This window comes from Oncorhynchus tshawytscha, linkage group LG33, assembly GCF_018296145.1.
Source record: "Oncorhynchus tshawytscha isolate Ot180627B linkage group LG33, Otsh_v2.0, whole genome shotgun sequence".
Lineage (NCBI taxonomy): Eukaryota > Metazoa > Chordata > Actinopteri > Salmoniformes > Salmonidae > Oncorhynchus > Oncorhynchus tshawytscha.
In genome coordinates, this window is record NC_056461.1 from 9804373 (window position 1) to 9824625 (window position 20253).

At 47.5% G+C, this 20253-nt stretch overlaps 1 protein-coding gene across 4 annotated transcripts in view; it reads right to left on the reverse strand.

The window, feature by feature from the left end:
• Positions 1-20253, reverse strand: part of LOC112230876 (disabled homolog 2-interacting protein) — a 321602-nt gene that overhangs the window by 4313 nt on the left and 297036 nt on the right. For 3 of the 4 annotated variants that reach the window (XM_042311572.1, XM_042311570.1, XM_042311573.1), the window contains 9 exons: positions 13686-13830; positions 10210-10354; positions 9837-10073; positions 9283-9484; positions 7872-8068; positions 6060-6939; positions 4080-4214; positions 1877-2079; positions 723-810 (listed from right to left, as the gene is read on the reverse strand). In XM_042311572.1, the coding sequence (XP_042167506.1) occupies positions 723-810; positions 1877-2079; positions 4080-4214; positions 6060-6939; positions 7872-8068; positions 9283-9484; positions 9837-10073; positions 10210-10354; positions 13686-13830 (2232 nt within the window). The remainder of the gene's footprint in view (positions 1-722; positions 811-1876; positions 2080-4079; positions 4215-6059; positions 6940-7871; positions 8069-9282; positions 9485-9836; positions 10074-10209; positions 10355-13685; positions 13831-20253) is intronic. The other variant, XM_042311571.1, reaches the window with a different exon arrangement.

Below are 20253 nucleotides of genomic sequence, written 5' to 3' on the forward strand. Positions count from 1 at the left end.
AATTTTTTTACTTTGTACCCATCTACCAATAGGTGCTCTTCTTTGTGAGGCTTTAGAAAACCTCCCTGGTATTCGTGGTTGAAATTCACTGCTCGACTGAGGAACCGTAAAGATAATGTGTATGTATGTGTGGGGTACAGAGATGACGTATTCATTCAAAAATAATGTTAAATCACTATTATTGACACACACACACACACACACACACACACACACACACACACACACACACACACACACACACACACACACACACACACACACACACACACACACACACACACACACACACACACACACACACACACACACACACACAGAGCAGAGTGAGAAGCCCACACAGGTCATACGGTACATTTTTACTCCTGAACTAATTTACGCTTACCATAACAAATGGGTTGAATACTTACTGGCTCAAGCCATTTAAAAAAAATAATTCCACTTTGACATTTTGGGGTATTGTGTGTAGGCCAGTTTATTCTATTGGCTCATTTACTTTGTTTGTAATCTTTTATCATTTCTTACTGTTGTTGCATTGTCGAGAAGGAGCCTGCAAGTAAGCATTCCATGTGTATATTGTACATACGACTATTATATAACTTGAAAACTTGAAAAGTCATGCAGGGGCGATGGAATATGGGATAATATACCCGCGTATGGATGAGGGTAGTAGTGTACTAAGGGTTAGGGTAAGTGTGTGTGTGTGTGTAACTGACTCTCACCTGTGCATCAATGACCTTCTGTTTGGAGTCGACCGCAGCCTGCATATCACTATGGTCTTTCTTCAGCTCCTCTTCCACAGACATTAGCCTGGACACACACACGTACACAGCGAGACATGACGCACACACACTGTGTTAGAGGGACAGTAGCGACACAAACAGAAGGATGCACACCGTGTAAGAACCAAGGCATGTGGACACAGTGCAGGGGCGTGCGTAAGGATTGTGTTACTCTTGACACGCAGGGGGTCTGCTCGTGCTTTAAAGATGTATGCCGGACTGCACACTGCACAGCCTGTAATGGAGTTATTGGAAGGAGGGTATCTTGGGCCCACTGGTCTGCTATGTATTTAGGAGGTGTGTGTAGGAGTGTGGAGCTTCTAATTGAGTTTGTGAGGTGTGTGTGTGTGTGTGTCTCGGGCACTGGTCTGCTAGGCATTTAGACATCAGGATAACACTTTTCACTTTAATTGAGTTTGTGAAATGTCAGTATATTGAGTTTTGTGAGATGTGTGTGAGTTGTGTGCTTGTGTGTGTGTGTGTGTGTGTAGGCTCTAACAGCAGAGTGCAGTGTGATAAGGATCTGACGGGAACAGGGAAGCGTTGTGTCTCCTGACATCACAGACCAGCAGATAACATCAGGAGAACACAGCAGATAACATCCCCCATCTCTCTCTCCCCTTCCATTTTATTCTGCGCTACCACAGCCCGCTTCACTTTGTCACAGGTGACCGGTTTAATACTCATCACCGCATCCTTTATCAGAAGGTCGGCTGGACCTCTCGAAATTCCCGTAGATCACTTCGTTTCTCCCCTTTTTTGTTTCCAGATCTCTGCTGCACAAAGCTTCTAACATATCTCACTTCTCTGTTAAAGCATAGAAATACGAGGCATAAAACCCACTCACAGGGATGGTTAACTCTTGAGGTCCCTTGTGTCTAACCTAGGTAAAATCAACCTTTAGTTTGAACTTTCTGTCTCGTATGACACACACCCTCCCCCCCTCTCTCTCTCCGTCTCTCTCTCTCGGCGTGAGCTCGCTCTCTCTTTCCACATGTTCACACTCTTTCTTCACCTTCGACATTATCTCCATCCCTCCACTCTACATTCACCGGGCTGTCGGGAAAGGGTCTGATCCCCCACGCCAGACGTACCTGCTGATAATACCCTTCATCTGGATGTCCTTGTCGTCCTGCTGTCGCCTCAGGCGTTCCTCAGACTCCTCCAGCCGTGCCTGGTACTCCATCAGAACCTTCGGACCTCCGTCATCCTGGCCCTTCAGACGAGCCTCGTACTCCTCCAGCTTCTGGACCGACACACGCAGCTTCTCCTGGAGGACCACGATCTCCTGCTGGTACTGGAGAGAGAGAGAGAGAGAGAGAGACAGGGTTAGAGGAAGAGTCAGTCACCAGCAATACAGCCACCTGCTACTACAGACAGGAGAGAGAGAGAGAGAGAGAGAGAGAGAGACAGGGTTAGAGGAAGAGTCAGTCACCAGCAATACAGCCACCTGCTACTACAGACAGGAGAGAGAGAGAGAGTCAGAATTTGTATTATCATATTATTATTATCATCATCAACAGCGCCAACCCGATAATTGTTTCAAATGGTGCCGACCCATACTAGCCCATTCAATTGTCCTGTTATTTCTATGTTAAGGAGGGCATTAACCGTCAACATTCCCACCACTGTCAATGTCCTCCTCATCAAAGTGGTCCTCCAGTAGACCTTGACAGGTGTATCACCTCCTTGTCACACAATTTCTGCATCTTATCTGATTCGTTCTTTTTTTGCTCCACCTGGATTATAAAAAGCGCTGGAAGTGTGGAAGACGATAAGTACCCATTAGCCAATACTCATAGTAAAACGTCCAACTTTTCTAAGCCACCAGTACTCCTGGGAGGGATAAGTTTCCATTCCTTCCATGTCCCAAATCCCACCAGCACTTGCCTTTGATCCCTAACCTCTAAACCTGGGCCTGTGAGGGGACTTAAGCTGAGCACTGTTCCAGAAGAAGGAAGAGAGGGAATAGACGGAGGGATGAGAGGGAGAACACGGACCTGTGAATGGTACTGGAGAGGAGAGAGTTTGTGCTGGCTGGGAGAAACGAGGCGCAGAAGCAAATCCCTTTAATAAAACACATCCTGGATCCTGCAGCTGCATTTAAGGGTACGCACTAAACAATAATGGTTCTAAATAGTACCAGATAGGGGTTCTAAATGGAACCTGTATGGTGGTATAAAGAACACCCTTTCCTAAGGATCTATAAAGCACACAAAAAGGGTTCCGCTATGGTTCCAACCCCTTTTTTAAATGGTTCTTTATAGGTCCTTTTGAAGAACCACAGGGTTTTCTATCAGCCACATTATATTGTTAAAATTCCATAGGTGTTATGATTGTGTTAATTGACAAGTTGAATCGAGTGTGCTACCTTTGAAACAGCTGGGTGTCCCTGAGGAGAGAATTGAGAACGCAAGGACTGATTTAGTCAACCAGACTCAATTGACACAAGGCCATCCTGGAGTGTTTCACAAGACAGCGTCACTGGTCATAGTCTTATGACCAGTGACGCAAACCACACCCCCAAATAATTATACGCAAACCACACCCCCAAAGAATTATACGCAAGCCACACCCCAAAGAATTATAGTGAGCCGCCTCCCCTACATTTTAATTATCACTAAAAGAGCAAAGAAGTATTTTGTGAACTGTGAAGAACCATCTGAGAACTCAAAGGTTTATTTGAGTCATTATGGTTCCACATAGAACCATCCTCTTGAGGAACCCAGATTTTTTTGTTGTGTGTGTAGTTTTAAAACGTCCTGTGAAGGATCCCATCAAAGCTGGAGTTAGTTATTGATGGTGTGTTGGTTAGGCACGCTCCATTTTCCTCAGCGTTTTGATAGAGCTCCAACGATCATGTATGAATCATGTGCAGCCGAGGCGTGACGGCCAGTCAAAGCATGAGGAGCTGAGAGCCAATGAGATGCGCTGGTGGGATGACAAGCAAGTGAATAAGCAGCAGGAAGCATAACCACACACACACACACACAATTACGAAAGAGAATACCTTAAAGTTGAAATCCTTTGACCATTCAGAGTATTGTTATTAGAGATGCTGGGTTACTGTGAGTGATTGTAAGTTGTAAGGGGGGAAAGCTTAAGGGTAGGAAGGAGGTCTTGGCATTGGGAGTTGAGGGGAGTAGAAAGAGTACTGGTTACAGGGAGTGAGGTAGTGTTTACATTTGAGGGTTAGGCAGAGAGGTAGAGGATGGGTGCTGAGGACCGGGGGGGTAGTTAGGGAGGTAAAAGGGAGGTTGAGAGAGGGTTAAGGTTGGTTTGGGAGTTGGACGTTACCTTCTCGGCCAGAGTGAGATCCTCTCTGTTTCTGAACTCGGGGTCCATCCCCTCATGGTCTACATACTGCACATTCATATTCAACAGCCAGGCAGCCGTACGGTCCAGCGCATTGGGGTTCATTGGGGAGGGGGCCTAGTGGAACCAACACAACACACATGAGCTGAGTCGAGTGGGACGCCCACACACGTCATACGGTACACACACACACCAGCATACGGTGCACACACGCCGACATACAGAATACATACACACCGGAATAAGCATGGAATGTGACGAACAGATGTGATCACCAGAGCAAAGTGTGGTATGTGTGTGAGAGAGAGAGAGAGAGGGTGTGGTATGTGTGAGAGTGTATGTGTGTGTGTTTGAGTGTGAGATAGAGAGCGAGCGTGTGTGTGTATGAGTGAGAGAGTGTGTGTGTGTGTGTGTGTGTGTGTCATTAAATGTGTCAGTTAAGGTGACTGACAGTTGGTCAGAGGGAGATGGAGCCTTTGGACTGTGAAGGGAGGGGAAGAACAGTGGGGTCGTTTCACAGACAAAGTCCAAAACACTCTTTGGAACTGAAACATTGACTATATTTATTTGAATCTCAGATATGGTATGCTGAATGAATTCAAATATATTCGCTCAAACCTCACACTGTCATTTCATTGTCCTTGGACACTTCTCAGAAGAATACCAAGGTCAAGACAGACAAGAGATTTCTACTGAATATACAGTGTTAGTAAGTCAGTTAGTTAGGTAGCGACATATCCATGTGATGTTCCGTGACATGCCCAGCAGCCTATTGACATATCTGGACGTCACTCCAAATGGGACAGAGACAGGATCATTTCGTAAACTCAGAACCCAGCCAGGTTTGATTACAGCTGTGTTGCACGGATGAGAACTACAGTTGCAATCTTGTCAGTATATAAAGCACCGAGCTCTATTAAAAATACATGCGTCTCCAGACACAGCTGAAACCCAGTCAGTGTAGCCAGACAGCGACTCGATCAAGCAATTGATTTCCTTCTCAATGTCTCGCTCTAATCCCCCTGCTATGTATCTCTAATGGAGTTCAGAGAGGAAGGAAGACATTCAAAACAACATGCAAAACAAATCCCAGCAGAGCGCGCATGGTGTCTGTCTGGTTTCCATTACGACCCCATTAACCCTCGACCCTCGGGCTACACCAATCAGTCAATCACTAAGCGCGGGGGGTATTGCGGGAAACTGGGAATGTAAATGCCCTTCCTGTCACCTTGAGGCCAGAGATCACTGGGGGAACCATCGAACAGCCAGCCTGGTCGATGGTGACCTGCTGACTATGAGGTCATCTTTAACAGCCCGAGGATGCCAGCAGATCAATTATAGACACACTAGAACAACTCCCAGTCCCAACAGCGAGAGACACACAGCCACACACACACACACACAAATAACCGAGCGCAAGATTTGAGTGAGTGTGTGTGTGACCTGCTACCAACCCACCAACCCCCCCAAAAAAACGACTAACTAATAAACAAACTAGCCTGTCTATCTCGATGCGTCAGTACAAAAGCAGGAAACGATAGACCTACGGCTGCATCCATCACTCTACCTGTGATCCCGTGCTAGTAGACTTCCACGTGTAAAGGCGGTGGAGACGTTGAGCGTGGCGTTTACGGCCACTACACGCTGGCTGCCCCCGACGACTAGAATCAACTGAGCGCTCAGGCACCACCCACCGGACAGACAGGCCTCGTCAACATGCAGCGCATAATGGGATGAAGTGGTGTTAATGGAAGCTTTCCGCGACTCTGCGTCATTTGTTCATTAAAAGCCTTATTTAGCCTGAGAACTCATTGAGAGACAAATGACCATGTTTCAACGCTGATCCGTTACGAACCCTCCTGAAAGCCAATTTTGAAGTTACCAACATGACTGCCAGCCAAGGACCACGCTGTAACAGCTATCCCCATACACAGTCATTTGAACAAGCGTACGTTGCCTGACCTGTTTGTGCTGGGCTCTCTGCTTGGTCTCGGGGCTGTCTCCTTTTGATGACGACGACTGTTGCCGTAGCCGCGCACCACTGCCGGGCCAGTCGGGCGATGATGACATCATGCTGCCGCTGGCGGGGCGCGGGTAGGGCCCGCTGTTGAGCAGGTTCGGCGGCGTGCGGCCCCTGGTGACGGTGGTCTGCGGAGGGGGCTGGTCTATCCTGCGCTGGGGGCCGGCGTTGTTTTGTCTGGGCATGGTGGGCTGGGCCTCTGTGAGTGACAGCTGCCTCCGTGTGCCTACAAACTCCCCCGAACGACGTGCATACTCCTCCCCGCTACTCCCCCCACCACCACCTCCTCCTCCGTGGTTCAGGAAGGTGTTGTGTTTCCCTCCTCCTCCCAGCCCGTCCTCATTGTTGCTATGGGAACTGTGGGAGCTGTGGCACTCGGAGCCTGAGTCGGCCATGCCTCGCGGCGACACTGGCAGCCCTGCCGCCATCTGGTAGACGGGGTTCTGGAAGGACAGGGGGGCCAGAAGCTGAGCCGACCTGCCTGGGGCACTCTCCGACCCAGGGGTGGTGGGGGTCTGGACCGGCCTCCTCAGTGTAGGACCTCCAATGATGTTACCTTGGGGGGTCCGGGCCGACCACACTCCCCCAGGAACGATGCCCTCTCCCAGTCCGTCTGAGGGGCCGCCCTCTAAGATGCGGGGGTCCTGGAGGTCCACCATGGAAAGGCTTTTGCTGCCGTTGGCTATGCCCAGCTCGGGTTCATTGGACTCGGAGTAGCTAGAGCTGCGGGCCGGGGAGGGGTGGATCCCAGAATTCCTGGTGACGAAGAAAAGGTCCTTGTTCTCCGGGGTCGGGGAGGGTAACCTGGTGAAGTCCACCAACCTGGGGAGGGGAGGAGGAACAGGAGGTAAAAAGGAGGAATGGCAAAGATAGAGAGGTTTTGACTATTCTGTAAAACAGTTGTACACGGCTGTATCTATTGACCCTTACAGACATGAAAAATGACCAGTCAAACCCTTCAGCCCACACATGACAAACAGTTAAGTGTGAAATCCCAATGAACACTCACCCTACACAACAGGACACATGGTATAAAAACAGCAAACCAGCAGCAGGTGAGGATGTGAGTCATAGGGAGAAGTTAAGTGATCCACACTCATTCTCTCCTCCCCTCCCGTCCTCCTCCTCCTCCTCCTCCTCTCATTTCCTCCACCACCCAGTCAGAAGCTTTATTGTCTGCAGACGATTACCTTGACAGCCACGATTTATGTCCCCATAATCTCTCTCTCTCACTTTCTCTCTCTCTGCTGCTTTCTCTCTCTCCTCTCCTCTATATCCCTCCCTCCCTCCCTCTGTGTGAATGGGATGTAATTAAGAAAGACTGCTAGAATGCTAGTCTTGTTCACTCCAGCCTCCATAAATCTGACTGGGGTTACAGGTTCTCTGCCAGCCTGATAAGGAGGGGACAGGACAGGGACTGTGGCTGGGTCGACACACCATAGCGTGGTCTGACAAGGGGGGTGCGCGACGACGACAGTGGCTAATTATACCGATTGATCCTGGACCGCTGTTGAACACAATAGACAACAATGACCGTCATCTCATTCACCTATCAAAGAAATGAACTTCCAAGAGATCGTCATTATCATTCTTCATTTGTTGACCTTCATTAGAGATCGTCATGACCTTTTATCTCACATGAAATTTGAAGAGCAAACCTTGACCACCTTAATCATTCCTACCCATACCCATACAGATTCCTTTTGTTTGTTTTGTTCCTCCTTGCCTTTACCCTACCCTCACCCTGTCCTTACCCTGAGAGGTCATTGTCGATGACCATCTTCTGCAGGCCGGTGGAGATGCTGCAGCCTGCCCCGGTGTTGGGCGGAGACCCTGTACGGTCAGAGGGGGACGGAGCGGTCATGGTCATGGTCATACTGGACGGATTGGTCAGCGCTGTGTTCACCTCCCGGAGGATCCTGGGTAGAGGCCCCAGTTTGGAGGCGGAGGTCTGAGGGGCAAAAGGTTCAAAGTCAGAGATGGGGTCAGGGGTGAGGGTAGCGCAGTAGAAAAGTTGAGGCCTTTAAGCACAGATCTGAGATCCACTTCCACCTCCTGCAATCCTAATAATGAATCAGGGCGGTGGGGTACGGAAGACATTAGACTGACATTAGATCAGTGTCTAGGCTTGGGGGCAAACTTCATCCTACTTAGGCTCACTCTGTATTAATGGCATTCTTCACAGTCTTCTACTCCACTATATATGAAGCCATTTTAAGCATCCGTGTGGTGCTGCTGCAACTTTTATAGGCACTAACTGAAACCTTGGATCGCAGATGAGACGGCAACTTATTTTCCTCCCCGTGTCTGTGTCAGTCAGTCAGCTGCTCGATGGCGTATTATTTTTCCAATTACAGAGTGCTAATCTTACTCTAATTATGCCCTTCAGTTTGAATAATGAATCCGAGCCTGGGAGGACATGACGGCGAACGGGGACAGACAGGATAAAAAAATAAAAAAGTGAAATAAAAGGAAGTGTGTTGTTCTCTGTGAGGATCGGATGGAGCACACACACATACAAATGGAGTCTATATGGGTTTTGCTGATGGGTTATGGGTTTGCTGATTTGATTTGATTTGAGTCTATATGGGTTTTGACCCCAAATGTACCTAGTAATTACCACGCTGGGATGGCTCTCCATACGGAACCATGGCTTATGCACTAGGTGCCCTAGCAAATCCATTTGCAAATCAGAGCACACCAATAGTGCACTCTCATTGACAGAGAGTGGTCGCGGTAGTTGTATTATATAAGCAATGGTGTGCTGTACACATTGGTGAATGTTGTTCGGTAAACATGCTAATGCACCCTGTACATCATTAAACACTGAAGGGTAGTGATAATGCACCACAGCATTTTTAAGTATGTACTTTCAAAGTACGTATTTAATTAGAGCCAGAGGTTTTTCCTGACTACATGACCTGACCAGAGAAAAAGGTCTGGGGGTCTAGTTATATAGGCTTTCACCAGGTCTCAGAAAATGTTCTTGGTCAATTCCGATCATGAAAATCCACTGATAGCTGGGGCCTTGAGTGGTCAGGACAAACTCCCGTCTCCTTTCAATTCTTGAAAAACGATATACAGACGTAAGTGTATATGAACGAATGACAAAATGTCCCTTGTATTCATTGTTGTGTTCCCCCCCCCCCTGGTTGTCAGCCCTACCTGGTCCATGGTAGAGACGACCTCTGACAGCAGGTTGTGCAGGGTGGACAGCTCCCGTCCCAGGTCGATGTAACCTTCGAACCCTGCTGTGTTGGAGATGGTCTCCGGGTTGGAGATCTCCAGCAGGAAGCGCTGCATGTTGGTCCACTCATGTTCCAGGAACTGGTTCATAAAGGACATGTACTCCTCCTTACTGCCAAACCTGGGATGGAGAGAGAGAAAAAGAAAGCGAGAGGGAGAGAGTGAGTGCCCGCATATAGAAAGGTCTCTCTCTCTCTCTCTCTCTCTCTCTCTCTCTCTCTCTCTCTCTCTCTCTCTCTCTCTCTCTCTCTCTCTCTCTCTCTCTCTCTCTCTCTCTCTCTCTCTCTCTCTCTCTCTCTCTCTCTCTCTCTCTCTCTCTCTCTCTCTCTCTCTCTCTCTCTCTCTCTCTCTCTCTCTCTCTCTCTCTCTCTCTCTCTCTCTCTCTCTCTCTCTCTCTCTCTCTCTCACGCACGCACGCACACACAGTGAAAACGGACGACGTCAACACACACACGCCGTCAACACACACTCACTTGGTGAAGTTGGCCAGGTTCTGGGTGACCTTGGCGATGAGCGTGAGTGTGCGTGCGGTGCGGTCGTCAGGGTACTCCTGCATCAGGTTGAAGAGCGACGGGGACATAACGGCCGGGCACAGGAAGCGCAGGAACAGAGACGCACTGATCAGCCGCTCGCTGATGTCCGGTCGGCCCCGGCTACTGCACTCCTGTCGCCACGACGCAAACACCTCCTTCAGTTCCCGTGGAAACACACTGCCAGGGAGGGGGACGTATCAACAACGTTAGGGAGGGGATTAGACAGTGTGCTGTTCCCTGTGGTAACTGTGGTTCCTAAAATGTCATGAGAGATAAATGGTAGTGTATTGTGGCCCGGTGTCCCAGTAGTTACCAGTAGGAGTTGATGATCTTGCAGAAGGCCAGCTCGCAGCACATCTTCAGGTTACTCTGGTGCTCCTGCAGGTCATTGGACGAACACTTGGACGGGTCCACCTCACAGTTCTCATCTGACTCATACAGCGCCTTGATAAACTCACCTGTAACACAGGGAGAGAGAGAGAGAGAGAGAGACAGTCAGACACGGACATTCAGCCAGTTCGGAGAGTCAACGGGGTTGGAGACAGAGACAGTCAGACACGGACATTCAGCCAGTTCGGAGAGTCAACGGGGTTGGAGAGAGAGACAGTCAGACACGGACATTCAGCCAGTTCGGAGAGTCAACGGGGTTGGAGAGAGAGACAGTCAGACACGGACATTCAGCCAGTTCGGAGAGTCAACGGGGTTGGAGAGAGAGACAGTCAGACACGGACATTCAGCCAGTTCGGAGAGTCAACGGGGATGGAGAGAGAGACAGTCAGACACGGACATTCAGCCAGTTCGGAGAGTCAACGGGGTTGGAGAGAGAGACAGTCAGACACGGACATTCAGCCAGTTCGGAGAGTCAACGGGGTTGGAGAGGGAGACAGGTGAGTGACGAGACACAAACATTCATCCATTCAGACAAACATTAATTCAGACGCAAAACATTCATGAATTCAGACACAAACATTCATTAATTCAGACAAACATTCATTAATTCAGACACAAACATTCATTAATTCAGACACAAACATTCATTAATTCAGACACAAAACATTAATTCATTCAGTAAACAGTTTGTTGCTGGAGGTAGTTATAATGATTGACCACCAGGGGGCTGTTTTTGCTATTGACCGCTGGGATTTAAAACAATTAAAATGACACTGAATCGCTGAAAGAATGACCGTCTCAATTCAACACATCACACCATAACAGCATACCATAACAGCATACCATAACAGCATACCATAAGCAAGACATCACTTCAGACCGTCACCAACTATCCAATGGCAACAGTATGTCAACCAACAATAAGAACCCTGAGTGAACCTGAGTCAGAGACCCAGGTCATCCCAGGTAACACAACTGATGTTCATGCGCTTCAGACAACGCTCCATCAACGTTCCACAAACCCACCCCCCTCTCTCTCCCCCTTCCTGTCAACCTTGCCCTTCCCATATGAAGGAGAACAAGAGAGGAAGAGAGAGAGAGAGTGAGGGAGGAGACCGAGAGAGAGAAAGAACGAGAGAGTGGATGTGGTAAGACTATAAAAAGAAGATCTCATCCGTAGTTTGACAGTGATAAAGGTGTAATCACTTCCCCTGTACAGTTTGTCTGTCTCTCTCCCTCCCCCTCTCCCTCCCCCTACTCCTGGTCATCCTTATGTCACCCCTGCATGGCAGACCAGAACCAGTTCATCATGGCATGCGATGAGATGTTCCATTATTCACCTACGGTAGGCTTCAAAGCACATTAGCTCCAAGGAATACACACATGGATGATTCCCTGAGGCCCCAATATATTCTTAACACAACCCCAGAAATAAATAAAGACAGACAGACAGACGGACGGACGGACGGACGGACGGACGGACGGACGGACGGACGGACGGACAGACGGACGGACGGACGGACGGACAGACAGACAGACCTTTTACATCTATACACAGAGAGGGAAATGAGAGAGGGATGGAAAAAGAAAGAGCATTTGCAGGGAGGGCGTGTGCTTTTCTGCAGCTAAAACTGCTGCTGTGTATGTGTCTAAATCAGGCTGGATGAGGTAAATACAGCAACATGCACCAGGCTTATTGCCGGGACTACGGCCAAACAATAACACTGGACTAACCTTATGGTAGAGAAAGGGAGAGTGAGATAGGGAAGGGGGAAAAAAAGAGAGAAAGTCCTGTGTACAGGAGGGTTGGGCCTTCTCTGCCTTAAGACCTCCACTACAGCTCAATGACCTTTGACCTCTACTACAGCTCAGTAAGCTCTTTACTATGAACTATCTAAAAAAATGTGGTATTTCATTACTTTAACAGAACATTTCCTGAAACTTAAAAGATGGTTATATTTAATTTCAATTTTGGTAATGTTATAGGAACTTTCTCCAAAAGACGGCACAACATTCAGAATGTCGTAAAATATTTAGGAGAATGTTAAAAAACAACGTTCTTCTGTGGGAATTTCAGGACTTCAGCATAATGTTTCCTACAGGTTTCCTTATGGTTCTATTTAAAGCCATGTTATCAAATTGTTCCAGAACGTTAAGAAAACTTTCAACAAAAACAACAAGAACATGTTAGTAACGTTCAGGGAACGTTCTAATAATGTTATTTAAAAAAAAACATACATTTTGTTCTCAGAACATTAAGAAAACATTCCATAAAAACCACAAGAAAACTTTAGTAATGTTCAGAGAATGTTCTAAATTTTTTATTTTAAAACATACATTCCATTCTTCTCAGCATCAACAAAAATCTATCCCCTATCGTGTTAAGTGTGTTGACCGCGCCTACTCATTTTCCACATCTGAACTTAAAGTGGAACTGGCAGCGTTTGAACTACTTTGCAGATATGAAACAAACAGACAATCATAATATCAGACATGATGATCAATATCAAATATTGCTATCAGGTTGTAAATCACAGCTGGCTTGTATGTTGTTCGTTGCTTCCACCCATTCGGGTTCCACTGTTTCAGTTTCAATGACTCAATATTTTGGACAAAAACGGATTGATGTAACTAAGGCTGGGAATGTCAATACAATCAAACTACCAAGGGCAATGATCACAAGTCAGTCAACATGGCTAATAGGCTTGCATATCTATTGATTTAGCTATTGATTTAGCTATTGATTTAGCTATTGATTTAGCTATTGATTTAGCTATTTATTTAGCTATTTATTTAGGAAGCTAGAAACCGAGAGCCTAACGTTAACTCGCTGCTTGGAGGATGTCAGGTCATTGGAGGAGTGGGTGAGTGACCGACCTTTCCTCTCAATTTTTCCCGGTGGAGACAGATGTTTTTTAATTAGGCGTTATTTACCGCAGTGTCTATTGACTGTCCGAACGCACGGCCGCTATCCCACTCTATAATGCTATAGAATATTCACAAATAGCCTTACTCTACGTCATTCCCAAGCATTCTATGAATTCATGCTTGTTTGATTAATAGTGTGAAGACTTGAAGGCTTGAAGACAGGCATTAGAGAGATAAATAATGTTTATCTTCTCTCCTCCAGAGGGTGGCCTGCGCTGAAGGGAAATGTCACAGTCCACAGACTGGAGCAGTCATCTCTACAGCCATCTCCTACAGCTGAATACAAAGACCATATCTACAGCCCCATCCTCCTCACCTGTATAGCAGATCCTACCACATACATCGTCTCCAATAGCTTTATCTCTCCTCTCCTATAACTGAACACATAGAGAAGCTGGAGAAGACAGGAAGGCAGACATTCAGGAAACGAGGCAGGCAGACAGATATATAGATACAGACAGACAGACTTACCAAGTGCGTCCTGCAGGTACTTCTGCCCCACCAGTTTGAGGTACTCCTCTATAGCCTTGGTGGCCAGGGTGTTCTCTCGGAAGATCAGGTGCTCGTTCTCCCCACACCGGTCCACCTCTGACATCATCAGGTCAGTCAGGAAGTCCTACAGCAAAACAGGAAGAGAGAACATGTTGAGATGAGACTACAACTCCCAGAAGACACTGCAGTTGCTAAGCCAGCAGCATACCACCCTGCATACCACTGCTGGCTTGCTTCTGAAGCTAAGCAGCGTTGGTCCTGGTCAGTCCCTAGATGGGAGACCAGATGCTGCTGGAAGTGGTGTTGGAGGGCCAGTAGGGGGCACTCTATCCTCTGGTCTAAAACATATCCCAATGCCCCAGGGCAGTGATTGGGGACACTGCCCTGTGTAGGGTGCCGTCTTTTGGCTAATAGTTAAAGAGCAGCCTTGTAACTTTGTCCTCCCTACAATCCTCATCGCAGCACACCACTGCCGTCTTGCTTTCGGATTCTCTCCATCCTCGACCAGCTAACGTTAGCTAGCTAGCCAATTAAACAAATGACTTGGCAGCTTCAGTCTTAATTAACGCCGTGGTGGATTCTGATTATATGAATTAGCCACATTAATTGCAGTGGCGTGTATTCATGGATGCCAAGGGAAGCCAGACTTCCCCAAATATTTGACCAATGAAATAAATAAATAATCATAATAATTTATCTTTCGTCTCTCTGTGTTTTCATAATTTTCATCTGAGCGAGGGAAACGGCGCCCCTCTGTCTCAGTATGTGTAGCCCATGTATCTGATGCTGTCTGGAACAAAAGAGTATGACATGTTGCCACCGTAGCATTTGATTGATTGATGCCAGCAAGCATTTGGCCTCCTTTGATAAAACAATTATAAAATAATTAGCCTATCAGCATTGAGCTGAGCTCAACTGTGGGTTGTCCTGGCACAGCAAAATTCCTCCCAAGGGCAGCCAGTTTGGATTTGGCTTCACACCAATCAAATCACATCCTAATCAAAACGTCATCATTGTCAGACAAACGTGTCTGTTTCATGTCTGCTTGTGTTGACCTGCAGTACCTAGCTTGCTAAAATCGGCCCTTTCCTTAGCCGTGGATGGAGATGTGGATTTGGACTTGTGGTTTTGACATAATGCTCTGTACAGGCCAACGATTAGGATCTAACCATAAATGAATATATTGTGCCACTGGCCTGAGATGACTGAAGTTCAATATGTAGCCTAGATGTAGCCTGTTAAGCTCACGTTAACTAGCTAGCTAATTTAACTGGTTCATTTTTGCCCATGCGAGGAAGTTAGGCTACCTACTGTGGCTAAAATGCTTGCTAGCCTATGGAAAAACTAAAAGCGTAGTATATGACAGACCATAGACTGCTTTGGCAACACGAGGAGGATGGCATTGGCGTTCAACTAGTCTACAAGTAGTGTGAGTCAATTTCTTATTTTACTTGTGTGTGCACGTACACACACACACACACACACACACACAAATCAATATCATGGACGGCCACATGGTATTAAGCAACATTGATTGAGCTAAAAGCAAAAGCACTCACAAACATCTACAGATGCACAATCGAGAGCATCTTGTCGGGCTGTATCACAGCCTGGTATGGCAACTGCTCTGCCCACAACCGCAAGGCTCTCCAGAGGGTAGTGAGGTCTGCACAACGCATCACCAGGGGCAAACTACCTGCCCCCCAGGACACCTACACCACCCGATGTCACAGGAAGGTCAAAAAGATTATCAAGGACAACAACCACCCGAGCCACTGCCTGTTCACCCCGCTATCATCCAGAAGGCGAGGTCAGTACAGATGCATCAAAGCTGGGACCGAGAGACTGAAAAACAGCTTCTATCTCAAGGCCATCAGACTGTTAAACAGCCACCACTAACATTGAGTGGCTGCTGCCAACACACTGACTCAACTCCAGCCACTTTAATAATGGAAATTGATGTAAAATATATCACTAGCCACTTTAAACTATGCTACTTAATATAATGTTTACATACCCTACATTACTCATCTCATATGCATATGTATATACTGTACTCTATATCATCTACTGCATCTTGCCTATGCCGTTCTGCACCATCACTCATTCATATATCTTTATGTACATATTATTTATCCCTTTACACTTGTGTGTATAAGACAGTAGTTGTGGAATTGTTAGTTAGATTACTTGTTGGTTATTACTGCATTGTCGGAACTAGAAGCACAAGCATTTCGCTACACTCACATTAACATCTGCTAACCATGTGTATGTGACCAATACAATTTGATTTGATTGTATTTGAAATAGTTTTTGGTATCTTTAAGTTTGTTTTCAGTGTATTAAGCTAAGTATAAAAATGTAGCCTTATTGATTTGATGATGTTGAAATGTTTCTGTTGAAATGGTGCTGGAATAACAGAGGCGTTGCTCCTGTTGTCTTTAGGCTGACTTGTGGTAACTACATGGTTATAAATCAGTATTTGTTTAGTAAACTGTGGAAAACAGGAACACGCTGCAGGTCATATAACTGTCTGTTACGTTCAATATTTTGCTTTGTGGACTTCACCGGACAGATGTCGCTTTCCGGGTTTTGTGATGAAACAAACGTACGTGTAGTGGAATTTATTCCGTCACTGTGCGACTCTTGTCTTTTCGTTGTCATGGTCTTTCTGTATGTCGCGGTGGCGTATGAACAAATGGGTTATAGAGCAAACAACGTTGTACTATAGTTTATTTTTATTGGCTTGGCTTCCCCAGTGATTTTACACACCCACTGCTACTGATTAATTGTTCATTTTTTGTACCAACTTGACCAGACTCAAAGCTAGGCACACGGACTCCCTCTCAAGGTAAATCCCAACTGCTTTTCCCCATTTTACAAGCATCGAGTCTCTAACGGCCGCATTGGCAACTCCATCTGGAACTAACCCATCAGGTTGCCACACGTTCTTAAAACAAATATATTGTCGGTGAAAAAAATGCCATAAAAAGGAATTCATGATAAAAAAAATATTGATATAAGGTACAGGAGCTCTCTGCTTAGGCTGCTGCTAAGGCGCCATGGCCCTGCATTTAATTTCACGTGTTGATAAAAAATGTTTTAAATCAACTGACAGAGAAAAAGCATCATTTTTCCGGTCCATTTCTATTTCCATTAGCAGTCGAGTGAGAAAGTGAGACTGTGTGTGTGTGTCACAGTGCCAAGCCCTGCCCATAGCAGTGTGATTACGGCTCACACTGTGATAATGGTTTGTCTCATTCTTCTGACGCAGTCATGGGGGAGTCTGTATTATCTAGCACACGCACTTGCACACACACACACACACACACACACACACACACACACACACACACACACACACACACACACACACACACACACACACACACACACACACACACACACACACACACACACACACACACAGTAATGGCAAAATGGAGATGTGTTATCAAAATCATCCACAAAAGCCATTCAGTATAAACTAACCTAGCTCAGAACCATACTACCGGACAAGCGGAGAGCTAGTAGCACATGACGGTGATGGCTAAATGGGCCTGTGGCAGCAGGACTGTTCGTTAAGGGAATTTGCGTGTGTGTGTGTGAGAGATGAGCCCAGTTTAGTGTGAGGAGTGTGTGTGTTGATCTGTGAAATGTGCAGGGATCTGCACGGCTAGGGATAATTGGAAAACTGGGAAGAGGAAAAGGTATCATGGACCATCCCAGTCCCTGCCATCTGGCCCTGGCAAATACTTCCTAAACACTTCCAGAACGTCACTCAAACCCAATACTAGGACAGCAGGAAGCAGGGTAGAGCAGCCTCTGAAATTGAACCATACTCCCTATATAGTGCACTACTTCTGACCAGGGCCCGTAGGGAATAGGGGGCCATTTCAGCCTAGATATGCAGCCAGTGTGCCAAACTAATATGCCGTTATGTCCATTTTGTGACTCAATTGTAACCCAGTATCTGCGACACACATAGGGAATAACGACAAATCTTAATAACTCTCTGAAAATGACAGAGCCGGGAAGTCTTCTTAACCAGAGAACGCCAGCAGGGTGAGAGAACGCCAGCAGGGTGAGAGAACGCCAGCAGGGTGAGAGAACGCCAGCAGGGTGAGAGAACGCCAGCAGGGTGAGAGAACGCCAGCAGGGTGAGAGAACGCCAGCAGGGTGAGAGAACGCCAGCAGGGTGAGAGAACGCCAGCAGGGTGAGAGAACGCCAGCAGGGTGAGAGAACGCCAGCAGGGACAGAGAACGCCAGCAGGGACAGAGAACGCCAGCAGGGTGAGAGAACGCCAGCAGGGTGAGAGAACGCCAGCAGGGTGAGAGAACGCCAGCAGGGTGAGAGAACGCCAGCAGGGTGAGAGAACGCCAGCAGGGACAGAGAACGCCAGCAGGGTGAGAGAACGCCAGCAGGGACAGAGAACGCCAGCAGGGTGAGAGAACGCCAGCAGGGTGAGAGAACGCCAGCAGGGTGAGAGAACGCCAGCAGGGTGAGAGAACGCCAGCAGGGACAGAGAACGCCAGCAGGGACAGAGAACGCCAGCAGGGACAGAGAACGCCAGCAGGGTGAGAGAACGCCAGCAGGGTGAGAGAACGCCAGCAGGGTGAGAGAACGCCAGCAGGGTGAGAGAACACCAGCAGGGTGAGAGAATGCCAGCAGGGACAGAGAACGCCAGCAGGACGAGAGAACGCCAGCAGGGTGAGAGAACGCCAGCAGGGTGAGAGAATGCCAGCAGGGTGAGAGAAGAAACAGATGTAGTGAGAGAGGGGAGAGAGGAGAATTAACAGTGGGGTACCGTAGTCTTTAAAGAACAGACGAGGAAAGAGAGCGAGGCAGGGAAGAGACAAGAGGGAGAAAGAGAGAAGAGAGTGAGAAGAAATTGGAGCGAGAGAGAGAAAGCAAGTCAGAGAGAAATAAGAGAAGGAGGGTACTCAGACAGGTCCTGTGGTTCTAAGCATGTTATCCCAGAAAATCAAAGACTAGCAGCAGGAAGCCAATCAGAGAGCTTGATGTGAATGAAAAGAGAGACTTTCCGTTAACACACACACACACACACACACACACACACACACACACACACACACACACACACACACACACACACACACACACACACACACACACACACACACACACACACACACACACACACACACACACCACAGCAGCAGCAACACATCTCTGGGTGGTGTGGCAATAGTCAAGCCTGGGGAAATTGGCAGGGATAAGGGATCAGACACACACACGAGGTAGCCTGAGGATACTTGACCTTTCCTGTGTGGATGGGCAGCCACCTGGCCAACCATTAGACTAGGGGTTCTTCTTCTCTTCTCTTTACCCTGGGAGAATGTCAGCCCAATTATGATCTATTCTCCAACCTCCACCCTTCTCTCTTCATCTCCACCCCTTTCCTTTCCTTTTTCTTCCCTTTATCGCCATTTCTGGCAAATTCATACCCGATTAGAGAGGAGTTAGATGAGAGAGCAGGGGCAGAAGAGAGAGAGAGAGGGGGATGCGAAATGGGAGGGGGTGCAGAGAACGGAAGAAAGAGGGATAGAGAGAGGGGGGGAGCATGTAGCTTAGACTCAGTGTCTCGGGAGCAAACTATGACCCCTCCACTCACCTAAATGTAGCAGTGTACTGACTGGGTTAGACAGGGGTGCTGGATACAACCAACCTGTTCAATACATGCAAAGGTCTGATCCTAGCTTAGCAACAGGGCTGTGATGAATCTAAATCATGTGGTCCTTAGAATGGACTAGCAATACTCAAGGAATACAGAAACCTTTGGTAGCGCAGAGTGTGTGTGCGTGCGTGCGTAGTAATCACAGGGCCAGCGGAGACCAGTGTCATAACAGAGTATTACTAGGAACCCCACTCTGCCTCTCTAATACGCCAAGACAAGGGCCTAAAAAGAGCTCCAACCCCCCTTCCCCTCTCTTTCTCTTTCCACCACTCCTCCCTCGTTCGCTCTCTCCTCCGGCCCGCCCCCCTCCTCCCTCGCTTCAGTGCTAATGAGGAAAAACGGGACACTTTCTATATTACTGTCACATCCCATCACCCAGACTATACCTCACTACCACCACAACCTCCCATGCAGAGAGACATGAGGGAGACAGGAAGGAGGGAGTGAAGCGGGAGAGGGAGGGTAGGAGGGAGATGAGCGAGCCCGGAGAAGAAAGTGCAGCTCAACAGATCAGAGTTAATAAACGGAGGAGATGAGGGGAGGGAGGGAGGAAGGGAAGAAGAGGATGGTGGAGAGAGTGGGAGAAGAAAGTGCAGCTCAACAGATCAGAGTTAATAAACGGAGGAGAAAGGACAGGGAAAGAGGGGAGAAGTCTATTACCTAATTTAACCAGGATTCACGGAATGTTGCCTGTAGGAAAAAAAAAGGGCAATGTTTATATGATCCCCTTTCAAACAGTCCCATTTTTACCTCTTTCTTGTTGGCATTTGCCATTTATGCATCCAGTGCTTAGCTGGCATCGGTAGGGCTGGGAGAAGAGACATTTAACTTTGACCCTGTTTTTGTGA